The sequence below is a fragment of the Bos javanicus genome, chromosome 8 (assembly GCF_032452875.1).
Source record: "Bos javanicus breed banteng chromosome 8, ARS-OSU_banteng_1.0, whole genome shotgun sequence".
In the NCBI taxonomy this organism is placed as follows: Eukaryota; Metazoa; Chordata; class Mammalia; order Artiodactyla; family Bovidae; genus Bos; species Bos javanicus.
In genome coordinates, this window is record NC_083875.1 from 53,757,962 (window position 1) to 53,776,562 (window position 18,601).

Below are 18,601 nucleotides of genomic sequence, written 5' to 3' on the forward strand. Positions count from 1 at the left end.
TTTTGTTGAGGATATTTGCCTCAGTATTCATGAGGGATACTGATCTGTAGTTTTCTTGTGGTATCCTTGGCTTTGGTATCAGATTAATGGAGACCTATATGCAATTTGGAAGTGTTTCCTTCTCATTTTTTGGAAGAATTTGAGGAGGATTGGTGTTCTCTTTTAAATGTTCGGTAGAATTCGCCAGTGAAACTTTTCTTTTCCAAGCTTTTACTGTTGTCATTGTTGTTGGGATGTTTTTTTGATTACTGATGAAATCTCATTACAAATCTGTGCATTTCTTCTTGATTCATTAGTGGTAGTGTGCATGTTTCTAGGAATTTATCCATTTTATCTAGGCTATCAAATTTGTAGACACATAGCTGTTCATAGTATTCTTATAGTCCTTTTTATTTTTGTGAAATTGGTAATATTATCCCCTCCTTCATTTTTTATTTTAGTTACAATTGACCCTTGAGCAACAAGGAGTTAGGGCTTCAAACCCCTACACAGTTGAAAACCTGCATATAACTTTACAGTTGGCCTTCCATAGCTGTGGTTCACATCCTCAGATTCACCTATAATTCTGAAGTATGTATTTATTGGAAAAAATCCATATACAAGTGTACCCACAAAATGCAAAGCTCTGTTGTTCAAGAGTCAGTTGTATTCCACTCCTCATGTATCTTTCCTTTTCTTGTTTGCCTTTCACATCTCTTCTTTTCAAAGCTCTTTTGTAAGGCCTCCTCAGACAACCATTTTGCCTTTTTGCATTTCTTTTTCTTGAGAATGGTCTTGATCCCTGCCTCCTGTACAATGTCACGAACCTCCGTCCATAGTTCTTCAGGCACTCTATCAGATCTAATCCCTTCAATCTATTTCTCACTTGCACTGTATTATCGTAAGGGATGCGGTTTAGGTCATACCTGAATGGTCTAGTGGTTTCTCGTATTTTCTTCAATTTAGGTCTGAATTTGTCAATAAGGAGTTCATGATCTGAGCCACAGTCAGCTCTGGGTCTTGTTTTTGCTGACTGTATAGAGCTTCTCCATCTTTGGCTGCAAAGAATATAATCAATCTGATTTTGGTATTGACCATCTGGTGATGTCCATGTGTAGAGTCTTCTCTTGTGTTGTTGGAAGAGGGTATTTGCTATGACCAGTGCATTCTTTTGGCAAAACTCTGTTAGCACAAATTTGCCTGTTACTTCAGGCAAAGTGACTGACTTTGACTTCCTACTTTTGTATTCCAGTCCCCTATAATGAAAAAGGACATCTTTTTTGGGTGTTAGTTCTAGAAGGTCTTGTAGGTCTTTATTGAGCCATTCAACTTCAGCTTCTTCAGCATTACTGGTTGTGGCATAGACTTGGATTACTGTGATATTGAATGACTTGCCTTGGAAACATGAACAGAGATCATTCTGTCGTTTTTGAGATTGCTTTCAAGTACTGCATTTTGGACTCTTTTGTTGACTATGGTGGCTACTACATTTCTTCTAAGGGATTCTTGCCCACAGTAGTAGATATAATGGTCATCTGAGTTAAATTCACCCATTCCAGTCCATTTCTCCTCCTGCCTTCAATCTTTCCCAGCATCAGAGTCAAATGAGTCAGTTCTTTGCATCAGTTGGCCAAAGTATTGGAGTTTCAGCTTCAGCATCAGTTCTTCCAATGAATGAATATTCAGGACTGATTTCCTTTGGGATGGATTGGTTGGATATCCTTGTGTCCAAGGGACTCTTAAGAGTCTTCTCCACCATCACAGTTCAAAGGATTCAGTTCTTAGGTACTCAGCTTTCTTTATAGTCCAGCTGTCACATCCACACATGACTACTGGAAAAACCATAGCTTTGTTGGCAAAGTAATGTCTCTGCTTTTTAATAAGCTGTCTAGGTTGGTCATAACTTTTCTTCCACGGAGCAAGCATCTTTAATTTCATGGCTGCAGTCACCATCTGTAGTGATTTTGGAGCCCCCCAAGATAAAGCCTGTCACTGTTTCTAGTGTTTCCCCATCTATTTGCTATGAAGTGATGGGACCAGATGCCATGATCTTAGTTTTCTGAATGTTGAGCTTTAAGCCAACTTTTTCACTCTCCTCTTTCACTTTTTCAAGAGGCTCTTTAGTTCTTCTTCGCTTTTCTCCCATAGGTGTGGTGTCATCTGCATATCTGAGGTTATTGATATTTCTCCCAGCAATCTTGACTCCAGCTTATGTTTCATCCCATCTAGCATTTCTCATGATATAGTATGTATATAAGTTAAATAAGCAGGGTGACAATATACAGCCTTGACATACTCCTTTCCCAATTTGGAACCAGTCTGTATTCCATGTCCAGTTCTAACCGTTGCTTTCTGACCTGCACACAGATTTCTCAGGAGGCAGGTCAGGTGGTCTGGTTTTCCCACCTCTTTGAGAATTTTCCACAGTTTGTTGTGATCCACACAAAGACTTTGGCATAGTCACTAAAGCAGAAGTAGATGTTTTTCTGGAACTCTCTTGCTTTTTTGATAATCCAGTGGGTGTTGACAATTTGATCTCTGGTTCTTCTGCCTGTTCTAAATCCAGCTTGAACATCTGGAAGTTCATGGTTTACGTACTGTTGAAGCCTGGCTTGGAGAATTTTGAGCATTACTTTACTAGCGTGTGAGATGAGTACAGTTGTGCAGTAGTTTGAGCATTCTTTGGCATTGCCTTTTTTTGGGATTGGAATGAAAACTGACCTTTCACAATCCTGTGGCCACTGCTGAGTTTTCCAAATTTGCTGGCATATTGAGTGCAGCACTTTCACAGCATCATCATTTAGAATTTGAAATAGCTCAACTGGAATTCCATCACCTACCTCCACTAGCTTTGTTCATAGTGATGTTTCGTAAGGCCCACTTGACTTCACATTCCAGGATGTCTGGCTCTAGGTGAGTGATCACACCATCATGATTATGTGGGTTGTAAAGATCTTTTTTGCATAGTTCTTCTGTGTCTTCTTGCCACCTCTTCTTAATATCTTCTGCTTCTGTTAGGTCCATGCCATTTTTGTCTTTTATCAAGCCCATCTTTGCATGAAATGTTCCCTAGGTCTTTAATTTTCTTGAAGAGATCCCTAGTCTTTCCCATTCTATTATTTTCTTCTGTTTCGTTGCATTGATCACGGAAGAAGGCTTTCTTATCTCTCCTTGCTATTCTTTGGAACTCTGCATTCAAATGGGTATATCTTTCCTTTTCTCCTTTGTAAAAATGCAAAATAGTTGTCTGAGGACGCCTTACAAACAGCTGTGAAGAGAAGAGAAGGGAAAGGCAAAGGAGAAGAGGACCACTGTCATACTGGTTTTTATATTTGCCTATTTATCTGCCTTTACTGGAGAACTTTATATTTCTGTGTAAGTTCAAGTTAGCACCTAGTGTTCTTTTTTTTTTTTTTTTTACTTATAGGACTTTAAAATTTCTTGTAAGGCAGCTGTCTCGGAAATGAACTCCCTCAATTTTTATCTGACATTAGTATCTTAATTTTACCCTCATTTTTGCTGGGTATAATGTTTGGTTGACAGTTTTTCAATTTTAATTCAGTACTTTAAATATATCATTACCTTGTTACTTTGGTTGCACTGTTTCTGCTGAGAAACCCATGATAATCTTATTGAGGATCCTTTGTACATGTGAAGTTGCTTTTCTCTTGTTGCCTTTAATAGGCTCTCTTTCATTATTCTGTTTCTCGCTTGGGATTCTTAAAATTTGTATATTCGTGTGTTTCCTCAAATTTCTAGCTATTATTGTTCAAATAACTCTATATTTATCTTTCTTCCTCGTGGAGTCCATGATTAATGTGCTGTATCTCTTCTCCTGGGCTCCCATTGTGTACATATTGACCCACTTAATGATGTACCATAAGTTCCTTAGCCTCTGTTCCCTTTTCTTCATTGTTTTCTTTTTTGTTCCTAGTATTTTCAAATGACCTGTCTTCAGGTTTTCTAATTTTTTTTTTTTGCCTGTTGAAGATTGCTTTGGATTTTCTCTAGTGAGTTTTCAATCCAGTTATTCCTTACACCTCTATTGGAGTGTGTGTGTTTTCTACTTTCTTTCAAGACTTACAGTTGGTGGAATTTATATACAACGTTGTGTAAGTTTCAGGTGTGCAATGTGTTGGCTTGATACTTTGTGTATTGCAGTGTGATTACCACCATAGCTTTAGCTAACACCTCCATCATATCACATACACATCATTTGTGTGTGTGTGTGTGGTTGGAACGCTTAAGATTTAGTCTCTCAACAGTGTTGAAGTATATAATACAGTATTTTTGACTGTAGTCTCTCTGCTCTGCATTAGATCTCCAGAACTTAAATTATCTCCTAGTTGCTAGTTTGTGTTTTTTAACATTTCCCCAATTCTGCCACTTTCTAATCCCTGGTCCTCACTGTTTTACTGTTTAAGTTTGACTCTTTTAGATTCTTTAAATAAATTATATCATACAGTGTTTGTCTTTCCTCATCTGTCTTATGTCACCATAAACCCCTTAAAGGGGGTCCATCCATGTTGTTCCAAATGACAGGCTTTCTTTTTCATGGCTTAATATTCCCTTTATATATAAACCACATCTTTATCTATTCATCTTGATGACACTAACTGGTTTCCATATTTTGGCTATTGTGAATAATGTGCAGTAAACATGGCAATGCAGGAATCTTTCTGGTACCCCATTTTCTTTGCCTTTGAATATATATGAAATGGATTTTCTGAATCATATTCAAGATTTTTTAGTCACCATTTTCTGCAGTTTGACTATGGTATGCCTAAGGGTAAACGTTTTATTATTTTCCTGCGTGGTATTTTTGGAGCTTCCTGGCTCTGTGGTTTGATGACTTTATAATTAATTTCAGAAATTTCTTAGCCATTATTGCTCCAAATGTATACATTTGCTCCTCTCTCCTTATTTGCCTTCTGGTATTCCTATTATGCCTAGGTTACAGCTTTTAGAATTGTCCTACGGTTCTTGGACATTGTTTTATCATTTTAATTTTATCTTTCTCTTTACATTTCAGTTCAGAAGTTTTTATTATTTTATTATGGAAGTTTATTTGGAAGCTATGTTATTAATATTTACATATCTTTAAGCTTGCTGATTTTAAAAAAAGTATGTGAAATGACTTAAACTTTATTTAAAATGTACATTTTCAAACTTGTTCAGTATTGTAAATTTATGGACAGGACAAAATAGAAATTATCACATAGTCACATTTTATTTTTATTTCTAATTTATTTTTTCATTGAAGGAAAGAGTCTTTAAGTCTGTTAGTGCTTTACAATTTTCAAAAGTTTCACATATATGATTTCGTATAATCGCATAATAACCTTTTCCCCCTTCATCTCTGTATTGTTCCTCCCTCCTTCCCTCTCCCCACTGGTAACCACTAGGTTGTTCTGTATATTTGTGAGTTTGCTTCTTATTTGTTTTATTCACTAGTTGCATTTTTTTAGACTCCACATGTAAGTAATATACTTTCTCTGATTTATTTCACTTTGCATAATGCCTTCCAAGTCTGTCTGTGTTGCTGCAAATGGCAATATTTTATTCTTTCTTATGGCTATTATTCCATTTTATGTGTGTATTACATTTTCTTCATCCATTCATCTGTTGATGGACACTTGAGTTCCTTCCATTTCTTGGCACTTGTAAATAATCTGGGGCATTATACATGCACCCCAATGCCAATCTATGAGCATTGGGGTGCATGTATATTTTCCAATTAGTGTTTTTTTTTTTTCTGAATATATACCCAGGAGTGGAATTGCTGAGTCATCTGGTAGTTATATTTTTAGATTTTGAGAAACTTCCACAGTGTCTTCCACAGTGGCTGCATCACTTTACATTCTCACCAACTGTGTACCAGGGTTCTCTCTTCTCCACATCCTTAGCAACATTAGTTACTTGTCTTCTTTTTGATGACAACCATTCTGACAGGTGTGAGGTGATATCTTATTGTGGTTTTGATTTGCATTTCCCTGATGATTAATGATCTTGGGTGTGTTTTCCTATGCCTGTTGCCCATCTTCATGTCTTCTTTGGGAAAATGCCTATTCAGTTCCTTTGCTCATTTTTCAGTCTTTGTTTTTTTTTTTTTTGCCACTCTATGTGGTATGTGGGGTCTTAGTCCCCTGACCAGGGGTCAAGCCTGGGTCCCCTCCATACAGTGGAAACATGGAGTCTCAACCACTGGACCCCCAGGGAATTTAATTTCTCAGTGGGGGGGTTTGATATTGAGTTGTATCAGCTATTTTTTTAAAAAAAATTAATTTATTTTAGTTGGAGGAGAATTACACTATTGTAATGGTTTTTGCCATACATCAACATGAATCAGCCACGGGTATACAAGTGTCCCCCCATTCTAAACCCCCCTCCCAGCTCCTTCCCCACCCCATCCCTTTATGTTGTCCCAGAGCACCAATTGGGTGGTGCTTCATGCATTGGTCTCTGAGCTCACACTGGTCATCTGTTTTACATATGGTAATGTACATGTTTCAGTGCTGTTCTCTCAAGTCTTCCAACCCTCTCCTTCTCCCACTGAGTCCAAAAGTATGTTCTTTATGTCTGTGTCTCCTTTGCTTGCCTGCATGTAGTATTGTCAGTACCATCTAAGTTCTGTATATATGCGTTAATATACAGTATTTGTCTTTTTCTGACTTACTTCACTTCTGTATAATAGGTTCTAGGTTCATCCATCTTATTAGAATTGACTCAAATGAGTTCCTTTTACTAGCTGAGTAATATTCCATCGTGTATATGTACCACAACTTCCTCATACATTCATCTGTTGATGGACATCTAGGTTGCTTCCATGTCCTGCTGCTGCTGCTAAGTCGCTTCAGTCGTGTCCGACTCTGTGCGACCCCATAGATGGCTGCCCACCAGGCTCCCCTGTCCCTGGGATTCTCCAGGCAAGAACACTGGAGTGGGTTGCTATTTCCTTCTCCAATGCATGAAAGTGAAAAGTGAAAGGGAAGTCGCTCAGTCGTGTCCGACTCTTAGTGACCCCATGGACTGCAGCCTACCAGGCTCCTCCATCCATGGGATTTTCCAGGCAAGAGTACTGGAGTGGGTCGCCATTGCCTTCTCCGTGTCCTAGCTATTGTAAATAGTGCTGCAGTGAACATTGCTGTACATGCGTCTCTTTCAGTTCTGGTTTCCTTGTGATATATGCCCAGTATTGGGATTGCTAGGTCTATGAGCTGTTAATATATGTTGGGTATTGTCTCCTTATTGGTCTTATCATTTGGAAATATTTTCTTCTATTCAGTAGGTTTGTCTTTTTGTTTTGTCGATAATTTTCTTTGCTGTACAAAAGCTTTAAGCTTAGATACACTTTTTCTGCCTTTTTCTTTGCTCTAGAAGATGGATCCAAAAAAATACTGCTGCAATTAGGTCTTTAATCCAGGTTGAATTTATTTTTGTATATGGTGTTATAAAATGTTTTAATTTTATTCTTTTACATGTGGCTGTCCAGTTTTCTCAGCACCACTTACTGAAGAGACTGTTTTCTCCATTGTATATTCTTGTAGACTAATTGACTGTAAATATGGGCATGTATTTCTGGACTCTGCTCTTACATTGATCAATGTGTCTGTTTTTGTGCCAGTACTATACTGTTTGGATGATGATTTTTTTGTTGTTTAGTTGTTTGGTCATGTCCAACTCTTTGCGACCCAATGGACTGCAGCATGCCAGGCTTCCCTTCAGTGTCTCCCAGAGTTTGCTAACTATCTCCTGGAGTTTGATAATGATAGCTTTGTAGTATAGTCTGAAGTCAGAGAGGGTGATTGCTCCAGCTCTGTTCTTTTTCAAGATTGTTTGGGCTATTCAGGGTCTTCTGTGTTTCCATGCAAAATTATTTGTTCTTGTTCTGTGAAAAATACCATTGGTATTTTGATGGGGGTTACACTGAGTCTATCTTTGCATTGGGTAGTATGATTATTTTTTGTTTTTTTCCTGAATACAGGTCTTGTACCTCTTTGGTTAGATTTATTCCTAGATACATTATTCTTTTTGATGCAGTAATATATTGGTTGTTTTTTTTTTATAGTGTATAGAAATGCAACAGACTTCTCTATGTTAATTTTGTATTCTACAATTTACAGAGTTCATTGATGAACTCCAGTAGCTTTCTGGTGCATCTTAAGGATTTTCTGGGTAGAGTACCATGTCATCTGCAGTGACAATTTCACTTTTTCCTTCCCAGTTTGGATTCATTTTATTTCTTTTTCTTCCCTGCTCTGGCTAGGACTTCCAAATCTATATTGAATAAATGTGGCAAGAGTGGACATACTTGTCTTGTTCTTGATCTTAGAGGAAATGCTTTCAGCTTTTCAGCATTGAGTATAATAGTAGCTGTGGGTTTGTCATATATGGTCTTTGTTATGTTGAGATTATCTGGAGCATCTTTCTTATACATGTTAAATTTATCAAAAGCTGTTTCTGCATCTGTTGAGAGAGTCATAAGGGTTTTATTCTTCAGTTTACTAATGTGCTGCATCACACTGATTGTTGTGTGGAGATTGAAAATTCCCTGCATCCCTGGGATAAATTCCACTTGATCATGGTGTATAAGCCTCTTAATGTATTGTTTTAGTCAGTTTACTAGTATTTTATTGAGGATTGTAGCATACGTGGTCATTAGTGATACCAGCCTGTTATTTTGTTTTCTTTTTTGTGGTATTTTTGGTTTTGGTATCAAGATGATGGTGTCTTCATGGAATGGGTTTGGAAGTGTTCTTCCTCTGAAATTTATGGAGTAGTTTTAGAAGAATAGGTGTTAACTCTAAGTGTTTGGTAGAATTTGCCTGTGAAACCATCAGGTCCTGGAGTTTTTGTTTATTGGGAGTTTTTAATCACAGGTTAAATTATAGTACTTGTCATTGGCCTGCTCATGCTTTCTTTTGCTTCCTGGTTCAGTCTTGGAGACTGTGTGTGTTTTCAAAGTAGCAGCTTTTAGTTTACTTTTTCTTTTCTATTTTCTTGGTCTCTATTTCACTTATTTCTGCTCTGATGTTTATGATTTCTTTCCTTCTGCTAACTTTGAGTTTTGTTTGTTCTTTATCTCAGTTGCTTTAGGTATAAAGTTAGGTTTTTTTAATTGAGATTTTTCCTGTTTCCTGAGGTAAGCTTGTATTGCTATAAACTTCCCTCATGACTGCTTTTGCTGCTTCCCATAGGTTTTGGATTGTTGTTTTTTCATTTGTCTCTAGGTATATATTTAAAATTTCCTTTTTTCCTAACTCCAGAAAAATAAATGACCCAATCAAAAAATGGGCCAAAGAACTAAATAGACATTTCTCCAAAGAAGACATACAGATGGCTAACAAACACATGAAAAGATGCTCAACATCACTCATTATCAGAGAAATGCAAATCAAAACCACTATGAGGTACCATCTCACACCAGTCAGAATGGCTGCGATCCAAAAGTCTACAAATAATAAATGCTGGAGAGGGTGTGGAGAAAAGGGAACCCTCTTACACTGTTGGTGGGAATGCAAACTAGTACAGCCACTATGGAGAACAGTGTGGAGATTCCTTAAAAAACTGGAAATAGAACTGCCTTATGATCCAGCAATCCCACTGCTGGGCATACACACTGAGGAAACTAGAAGGGAAAGAGACACGTGTACCCCAATGTTCATTGCAGCACTGTTTATAATAGCCAGGACATGAAAGCAACCTAGATGTCCATCAGCAGATGAATGGATAAGAAAGCTGTGGTACATATACACAATGGAGTATTACTCAGCCATTAAAAAGAATACATTTGAATCAGTTCTAATGAGGTGGATGAAACTGGAGCCTATTATACAGAGTGAAGTAAGCCAGAAGGAAAAACATCAATACAGTATACTAACGCATATATATGGAATTTAGAAAGATGGTAACAATAACCCAGTGTACGAGACAGCAAAAGAGACACTGATGTATAGAACAGTCTTATGGACTCTGTGGGAGAGGGAGAGGGTGGGAAGATTTGGGAGAATGACATTGAAACACGTAAAATATCATGTAAGAAACGAGATGCCAGTCCAGGTTCGATGCACGATACTGGATGCCTGGGGCTAGTGCACTGGGACGACCCAGAGGGATGGTATGGGGAGGGAGGAGGGTTCAGGATGGGGAACACATGTATACCTGTGGCGGATTCATTTTGATATTTGGCAAAACTAATACAATTATATGAAGTTTAAAAATAAAATAAAAAAAAAATAAAATTTCCTCTTTTATTTCTTCAGTGATCCATTGATTGTTTAGTAACATATTGATTAACCCATGTATTTGTGTTTTTTGCAGTTGTTTTTAGTGAGTTTCTCACCTTATAGCTTTGTGGTTGGAAGAGATGCTTGATACGATTTCAGTTTTCTTAAATTTACTGAGGCCTGCTTTGTGGTCCAACATGTGATCTATTCTGGAGAATGTTCTATGTGCATTTAAAAAGAATGTGTATCCTGCCGCTTTTTGATTGAATTCTGTCTATGTATCAGTTAAGTAGATGTGGTATAGTCTGTCCTTTAAGTCCAGGGTTTCCAGATTGATTTTCTGTCTGGATGATCTGTCCATTGATGTACATAAGGTTGTTAAAATCCCAACTATTATTGTGTTACTGTTGATGTCTCCTTTTTCATCTTTTAAGATTTGCCTTATATATTTAGTTGCTCTTCTCTTGGGTACACATATATTTACAGTTGTTTTATCTTCTTGGTTTGATCCTTTGATCAGTATGTAATGTTCTTTTCTATTTTTTGTAGCAATCTTTTTTAAAAATTTATTTTAATTGGAGGCTAATTACTTTATACTATTGTGGTGGTTTTTGCCATACATTCACATGAATCGGCCATGGGTGTACATGTGTTCCCCATCCTGAACCCCCTCCCACCTCCCTCCCCATCACATCCCCCAGGGTCATCCCAGTGCACTAGCCCTGAGCACCCTGTCTTATGCATTGAACCTGGACTGGCGATCTATTTCACATATGATAATAATATATATGTTTAAATGCTATCTCAAATCATCCCACCCTCGCCTTCTCCCACAGAGTCCAAAAGTCTGTTCTTTACATCTGTGTCTCTTTTGCTGTCTCACATATAGGGTCATCATTACCATCTTTCTAAATTCCATATATATGCGTTAATATACTATGTTGTTGTTTTTCTTTCTGACTTACTTCACTCTGTATTATAGGCTCCAATTTCATCTACCTCATTAGAACTGCTTCAAATGCATTCTTTTTAATGGCTGAGTAATATTCCATTGTGTATATGTACCACAGCTTTCTTATCCATTTGTTTGCTGATGGACATCTAGGTTGCTTCCATGTCCTGGCTATTATAAACAGTGCTGCGATGAACATTGGAGTACACATGTCTCTTTCACTTCTGGTTTCCTCGGTGTGTATGCCCAGCAGTGGGATTGCTGGGTCATATGGGAGTTCTATTTCCAGTTTTTTAAGGAATCTCCACACTGTTCTCCATAGTGGTTGTACTAGTTTGTAGCAATCTTTAAAGTATTTCATGTGATATAAATATTCCTAGTTAGGCTTTCTTTTGATTTCTGTTTACATGAAATACCTTTTTTCATTCTCTCTCAGTGTGTGTGTCTCTAGATCTGAAGTGAGTCTTGTGTAGTGGGTCTTGTTTCTGTATCCATTCAGCCACTCTGTGTCTTTCAGTTGGAGTGTTTAGTCCACTTATATTTAACTTAATTATTGATTCGTATGTTCTTACTGTCATTTTGTTAGCAGTTTTGTATTTGTTGTTGTAGGTTTTCTCCCTTTCTCCCCCGCCCCCCGCCACCTTTGTTCTCCTGTGATTTGACGAGTATCTTTTGTGTTATGTTTGGGATTCCTTGTGTATATCGATTACAGATTTTGGTTTGTGGTCACAGTGATGTTTTTGTGTATAGCAGTCTATGCAAAACATAAAAGCCCAAACATCCCTACATGAGAAAGGAAATACTTTTAAGTCAAGGAAGTGCAGAGTCCCATGCATGATAAACCCAAGGAGGAACTCACAGAGACATACATTAGTCAAATTGACAAAAATTAAAGACAATGAGAAAATACTAAAAGCAACAAGGGAAAAAAAATGCATATAACATACAAGGGAATCTCTATAAGGTTATCCGCTGATTTTTAGGAGAAACTCTGCAGGCTAGAAGAGAATGGCACAATATATTCAAGGTGATTAAATGATAAAATCTACCTTCAAGAATACTGTACCCAGCAAGGCTCTCCTTGAGATTTAATGGAGAGATCAAAAGTTTACAATCAAGCAAAAGCTGAAAGAGTTCAGCACTGCCAAATCAGCTTTACAACAGTTGTTAAAGGAACCTTCTTTAGGTGAAAAAAGAAGACCGTAATTGAAAATAAGAATATTATTAAACAAAAAGGTCACTGGTAAAGGCAAACAGACAGTAAAGGTAGGAAGTCATCCACACACACAAAACTAGTAGGGAGGTTTAAAGATGAAAGTAGAAAAGTTATCGACACCCACAATAAGCTGTTGTTTCATCAATCAGTTTTGTCCAACTCTTTTGTGACCCCATGGACTATAGCCCACTAAGCTCCTCTCTCTGTGGGATTTCCCAGGCAAGAATACTGGAGTGGATTGCCATTTCCTTCTCCAGGGGATCTTCCCCAGGAACCAAACCTGTGTCTCCTGCATTGACAGGCAGCCTTTACTACTGAGCCACCAGGGAAGCCCAAAATAAGCTGTTACTGCTACTGCTAAGTCACTTCCGTCGTGTCGGACTCTGTGCAACCCCATAGACGGCGGATACACAAAATAATTAGATACAAAACATAGTATGAAAAATAGTCATTGTGAAGGGATACAAAAAATAATTAGATACAAAATTTAGTATCAAAAATAGTCATAGTGAAGGGAGGAGAGTGCAAATACATGTTTTTAAAAAATTCATTTGAGATCGGCAACTTAAAACAGTTGCATAGATTGCTGTGCAAAACTTGTCGTAATCAGAAAAACCCCAAATCTAAAATCACTTGTACTTTAAATGGTACTGCTAATATCTAAATTTAGTTTTATATGTGGATATTAACTTTGGACAAATTAAATGTTGTTACCTCTTAATTTTTCTTCAGTATCATGTAGTTTTCATTTTGTTGCACTGGAAGCCCTTTTAAAATTTGTTAAAATATATTTGATAGAAATATTTTTTCTATCAAGTTTAATTTTTAACCAGTATATAGAGATATATAACATTATAGACTTAAAGCTATTTATTTAGAGAAGATACATTTTAATGTAAAATAACATTTTACAGTATAATACTTTTTCCGGTTGTACTAATTCATTTTATGTCTGTGTAGTATATTGATTTAAAAAAAATTCAAAGCTGCCAGTTCAAAGAATTAGCCATAAATGGAAAGTTTAAGCTATACTGTTGAACATTATATAATGGTGCTTTCCAGGAGCTGGGGTTAGAGGAGAAATGGGAAGTTATTGTTTATAACGTTTCAGTTTTACAAAAGAGTTATGAGGATGGATAGTGGTGATGGCCACACAAAAATGTGAATGTATTTCATACCACTGAACCAGATGCTTTAAAACGGCTGATGGTTAATTTTGTTGTTTGTATTATACCACAATAAAAAATGTATAATTAAAAAAAAAAGAAAAAAAAGTAAATGATACTCTATATACCTGTGTCATTCACCCAATATATATTGGTCAGTACCCCAATATATTAATGTTTGTTTCTAATTGTACAAGTCACTTCTATTAGATGTTCACTGATGTTACTTCTTGGTGTTTTCCCCGTATATCATGTGAACATCTAGATAACAGTTCAGTTCAGTTCTTTCGCTCAGTCATGTCCAACTCTTTGCGATCCCATGAATGGCAGCATGCCAGGCCTCCGTGTCCATCACCAATTCCCGGAGTTCACCCAAACTCATGTCCATCGAGACAGTGATGCCATCTAGCCATCTCATCCTCTGTCGTCCCCTTCTCCTCCCGCCCCCAATCCCTCCCAGCATCAGGGTCTTTTCCAATGAGTCAACTCTTCGCATGAGGTGGCCAAAGTATTGGAGTTTCAGCTTCAGTATCAGTCCTTCCAGTGAACATCCAGGACTGATCTCCTTTAGGATGGACTGGTTGGATCTCCTTGCAGTCCAAGGGACTCTCAAGAGTCTTCTCCAACACCACAGTTAAAAGCATCAGTTCTTCGGCGCTCAGCTTTCTTCACAGTTCAACTCTCACGTCCATACATGACTACTGGAAAAACCATAGCCTTGACTAGACGGACCTTTGTTGGCAAAGTAATGTCTCTGCTTTTTAATATGCTTTCTAGGTTGGTCATAACTTTCCTTCCAAGGAGTAAGTGTCTTTTAATTTCATGGCTGCAGTCATCATTTGCAGTGATTTTGGAGCCCAAAAAAATAAAGTCGGACACTGTTTCCACTGTTTCCCCATCTATTTCCCATGAAGTGATGGGACTAGATGCCATGATCTTAGTTTTCTCAATGTTGAGCTTTAAGCCAACTTTTTCACATTCATCGAGAGGCTTTTTAGTTCCTCTTCACTTTCTGCTATAAGGGTGCTGTCATCTGCATATCTGAGGTTATTAATATTTCTCCTGGCAATCTTGATTCCAGCTTGTGCTTCTTCCAGCCTAGCGTTTCTCATGATGTACTCTGCATAGAAGTTAAATAAGCAGGGTGACAATATACAGCCTTGACATACTCCTTTTCCTATATGGAACCAGTCTGTTGTTCCCTGTCCAGTTCTAACTGTTGCTTCCTGACCTGCATATAGGTTTCTCAAGAGGCAGGCCAGGTGGTCTGGTAGTCCCATCTCTTTCAGAATTTTCCACAGTTTATTGTGATTGAGTTACTCATATTCAAATTACTGCCTAAAAGTGAAGGCATTCATTTTCTGTAGCAGAATTAAAAAAGAGCAAGATAGGACAACACTCAGTATCTCTAATTAATAAGAAATCCTTATTAATCTCACATGGTTGAATTAAAAATCTTTCCAGTTGCTCATTGCAAATATACTTAAGCAGTCATTTTTTCCAGTAATTTCTTACATCATGCTATGTTGGTAGATTCATATTATTTGTATAATTTTGATGAAAATATATCCATTATCCTTGAGCTATGCTGTATAGGTCAGAACTTAAATGATGTTTGCTCAAACGTAGAATCTTAGACTAAGTTGAAGAATGAAGGGGAGCCAACAATTATAGTTGGATTCTGTTTCTATTTACATTTTGATAACTGTTTTCCTTGATAGGACATTTAGGAATGAAGTATACCTACCTTGTTAAAGTTTATTTGAATATTTCACTTTTAGTTTTTTATTCATTTAGTTTTTTTCTTTTAGGAGCTGTGGCCCTGAAGAATCTTGAAATTAAAGAAAATGCCCTGGTATGTTTTGACAATAAGCACTTTCTTATGTTAGGTTCCATGAACAGGTTACATTTAGGTTACATGAACATCTTCCTGATTTGTCATCTTAAATTATTTAAGTTTAAGAAAACTTCTTAATTTTTAAAAACTGTGAATTTTGCAAAATGGACTTTCAATCTCCATAGAAATACAACCTGACTGTAATTTCCCCCACTAAAAATATTTCTAAAATTTGTCTCTTCCCGTATGCTTTCATTTTAGATTTTTAACTTACCTCTCCAGTCATCTTCAGTTTTTTTTTTTTCCTGGTACCATTTTAATCATATATATATATATTTTGCCATAGAATACAGTAGCATTAACACTGTTGTGCAGCCATCATCAGTATGTATTTCTGGAACATTTTTATTACACTAAGGAAGGCTTTGTCACCAGTAAGAAATAACATAACTCCCCATTCCCTTTCTCCACTCACCCTGCTAACTTCTGCTTCACTTAATTTGCCTATTCCAAGTACCTCATATAAATGGAATCCTGCTATGTTTGTCATTTTTTATCTAGTTTACTTAACACAATTCCTTTGAGGTTCATCCATGTTGTAGCAGGTATCAGGAAATCACTCCTTTTTATGAAGGCTGAATAGTATTGTATGTATATACTGCATTTTGGTCACTTTTCTGTTGATGTACACTTGGGTTGTTTTTGCCTCTGTCTCTTGTGGATAATGCTGCTATGAATATTAGTATTCATGTCTGTTCAAATCCTAGCTTTCATTCCTGTGGGTAAATACTTAGGAGTGAAATTGATGGATTATTTAGTAATTGTATGTTTAGCCTTTTTAGGACCCCCCACACTAACTCAGTCCATAAAGAATTCACCTGCAATGCAGGAGGCCCGGTTTTGATTCCTGGGTTGGGAAGACTGCCCTGGAGAAGGAAATGGCAGTACACTCCAGTACTATTGTTCAGGAAGCTCAGGGACGGAGGAGCCTGCTGGGCTCCAGTGCATGGGGTCACAGGGGTCGGGCACGGCTGAGCCATTGAACCGCCGCCACACGTTCCCAAAGCAGTTGAGCCACATTATGTAGGCGCACCTTGGAGATTTCGTAGGTTCGTTTCCAGTCCGCTACAGTCAAGTGAATATGGTCACAAAAAAGCAAGTCACGGAAGGTTTTGGTTTCCCAGGGTATTTAAAAATTATGTTTACACTCTGTGTGTATATGCTCAGTTGCTCAGTCATGTGTGTATCTTTGCAACCTGACAGACTGTAGCCCACCAGGCTCTTTGTCCATGGAATTTTCTAGGCAAGAACACTGGAATGGGTTGCCATTTCCTACTCCAGGGGATCTTCCAACCTGAAGATCAAACCCGCGTCTCTTGCATCTCCTGCATTGGCAGGCAGATTCTTTACCACTGTGCTACCTAGTCTAAAAAACCAGTGTACGTACATCAGTTAAAAACTAATGCTGTTGGGAAAGTGACACTGATAGATTTCCTCGATGAAGGATTGCCACAAACCTTCAATTTGATTAAAAAAAAAAGACAAAACCAAAAAAAAAAAAATATCAGTACCTGGGAAGTGCAACAAAGTAAAGCACAGTAAAATGAAGTATACCTGAATTCCCACCAGCAGTACGTGAATTCCAATTTTCCATATCCTTGAAAACATTTACTTTCTGTTTTTTTGATAATAACTATCCTAATGAGCATGAAGTGGTAAATCTTACTGGTTTTCCTTACTGCTTCTCCAATGATTAGTGAGGTTGAGCATCTTTACATGTGCTTGTTGACCATTTTTATATGTTCTTTGGAGAAATAGAAATGTCTATTGAAAAGCATTGCTGATTTTTTAAAATCATGGTTTTTTTTGGGGGGGTGGTGCACTTTGGTTCTTTACATACTTTGGATATTTCCCTTTGTCAGAAGATACGATTTGCAAATACTTCCGCACATTTTGTGGGTTGTCTTTTGCTTCTGTTAACAGTGTTATATACAAACATTTTTTATGTAAAAAGTTAAATTTTGATGAAATCGAATTCATCTTTTTTTAAAAATTGTTGTTGCCTGTGGTTTTCATGTGATATCCAAGAAATCACATGATTTTGTTTTCTTCTGAACATTTTATAGTTTTAGTTCTTACATTAGATCTTTGGTTCATTCCGAGTTAATTTTCATATATGGTATAAGATAAGGGTCAACTACATTCTTTTTGCAAGTGGATATCCAGTTATCCTAGTACCATTTATTGAAAAGGTTGTCTTTTCTCCTATTGAATGAGGAGAAATTTATTTGAGGATATTTTTTGCACTAGTGGTTTAGTTTCCCTTCAAATACACACTGACAGTGAAATTTCCCACTTTGTTTTCTTTTTCAAACAGTGTAAAAGCTGTAGTGATTCTGGTATGAGTAACTTTGGTGGTCAGTATTGCTGTAGAATCTTTCGCTATTTAAGGTGATCAGGCTCTGAATTTTATGGATTTGAAGATATTGCAGTTATGTATTTAGAAACTTAAATAAGTACTGAAGGTAAAGAGAAGATGTTGCTGCTGCTGCTGCTGCTAAGTCGCTTCAGTCGTGTCTGACTCTGTGGGATCCCATAGACGGCAGCCCACCAGGCTCCCCCGTCCCTGGGATTCTCCAGGCAAGAACACTGGAGTGGGTTGCCATTTCCTTCTCCAATGCATGAAAGTGAAAAGTGAAAGTGAAGTCGCTCAGTCGTGTCTGACTCTTAGCGATCCCATGGACTACAGCCTACCAGGCTAAGTTAACTTAAATCCCTTAAGTAATCTTGGGAATAAAAAATTAGTTATGTGTTTTGCAAACTGTGTATGTACTAAGATTTTGCATATATATTTTTTTGTAGAGTCAACTGGACGTACCATTTAAAATTAAAGTTGGCCATATAGGTAAGCTGTCTTTGTTATTTGTATGTCCTCCTGTTAGACATGTAACCAAAATAATATGTCTAGTATCTCTATAATGTGATATAATGTTTCTGAGCATAAATTAAAAGAATCATGTGTTTTCACCTATATAAAACTTTGTTGTGTAACTTAATGTCTGTTGTGGTCCATATATCCCTGTTGAATACCTGTGAAATACTTTAAAAACATATTTCTAGCTGTACTGGGGCTTCGTTGTTGCAGGCGAGCTTTCCCTAGTTGTGGTGAGTGGGAGCTACTCTCTCGTTGTGCTGTGAGGGCTTCTCACTGCAGCAGTTTCTTTT

The 18,601-nt window shown here is 37.3% G+C and overlaps 1 protein-coding gene across 3 annotated transcripts in view; it reads left to right on the forward strand.

The window, feature by feature from the left end:
* VPS13A (vacuolar protein sorting 13 homolog A) overlaps nucleotides 1-18,601 on the forward strand; it is a 282,284-nt gene that overhangs the window by 11,476 nt on the left and 252,207 nt on the right. For all 3 annotated transcript variants that reach the window (XM_061425581.1, XM_061425582.1, XM_061425580.1), the window contains exons 2-3: nucleotides 15,351-15,394; nucleotides 18,239-18,281. In XM_061425581.1, coding sequence (XP_061281565.1) covers nucleotides 15,351-15,394; nucleotides 18,239-18,281 — 87 coding nt within the window. The remainder of the gene's footprint in view (nucleotides 1-15,350; nucleotides 15,395-18,238; nucleotides 18,282-18,601) is intronic.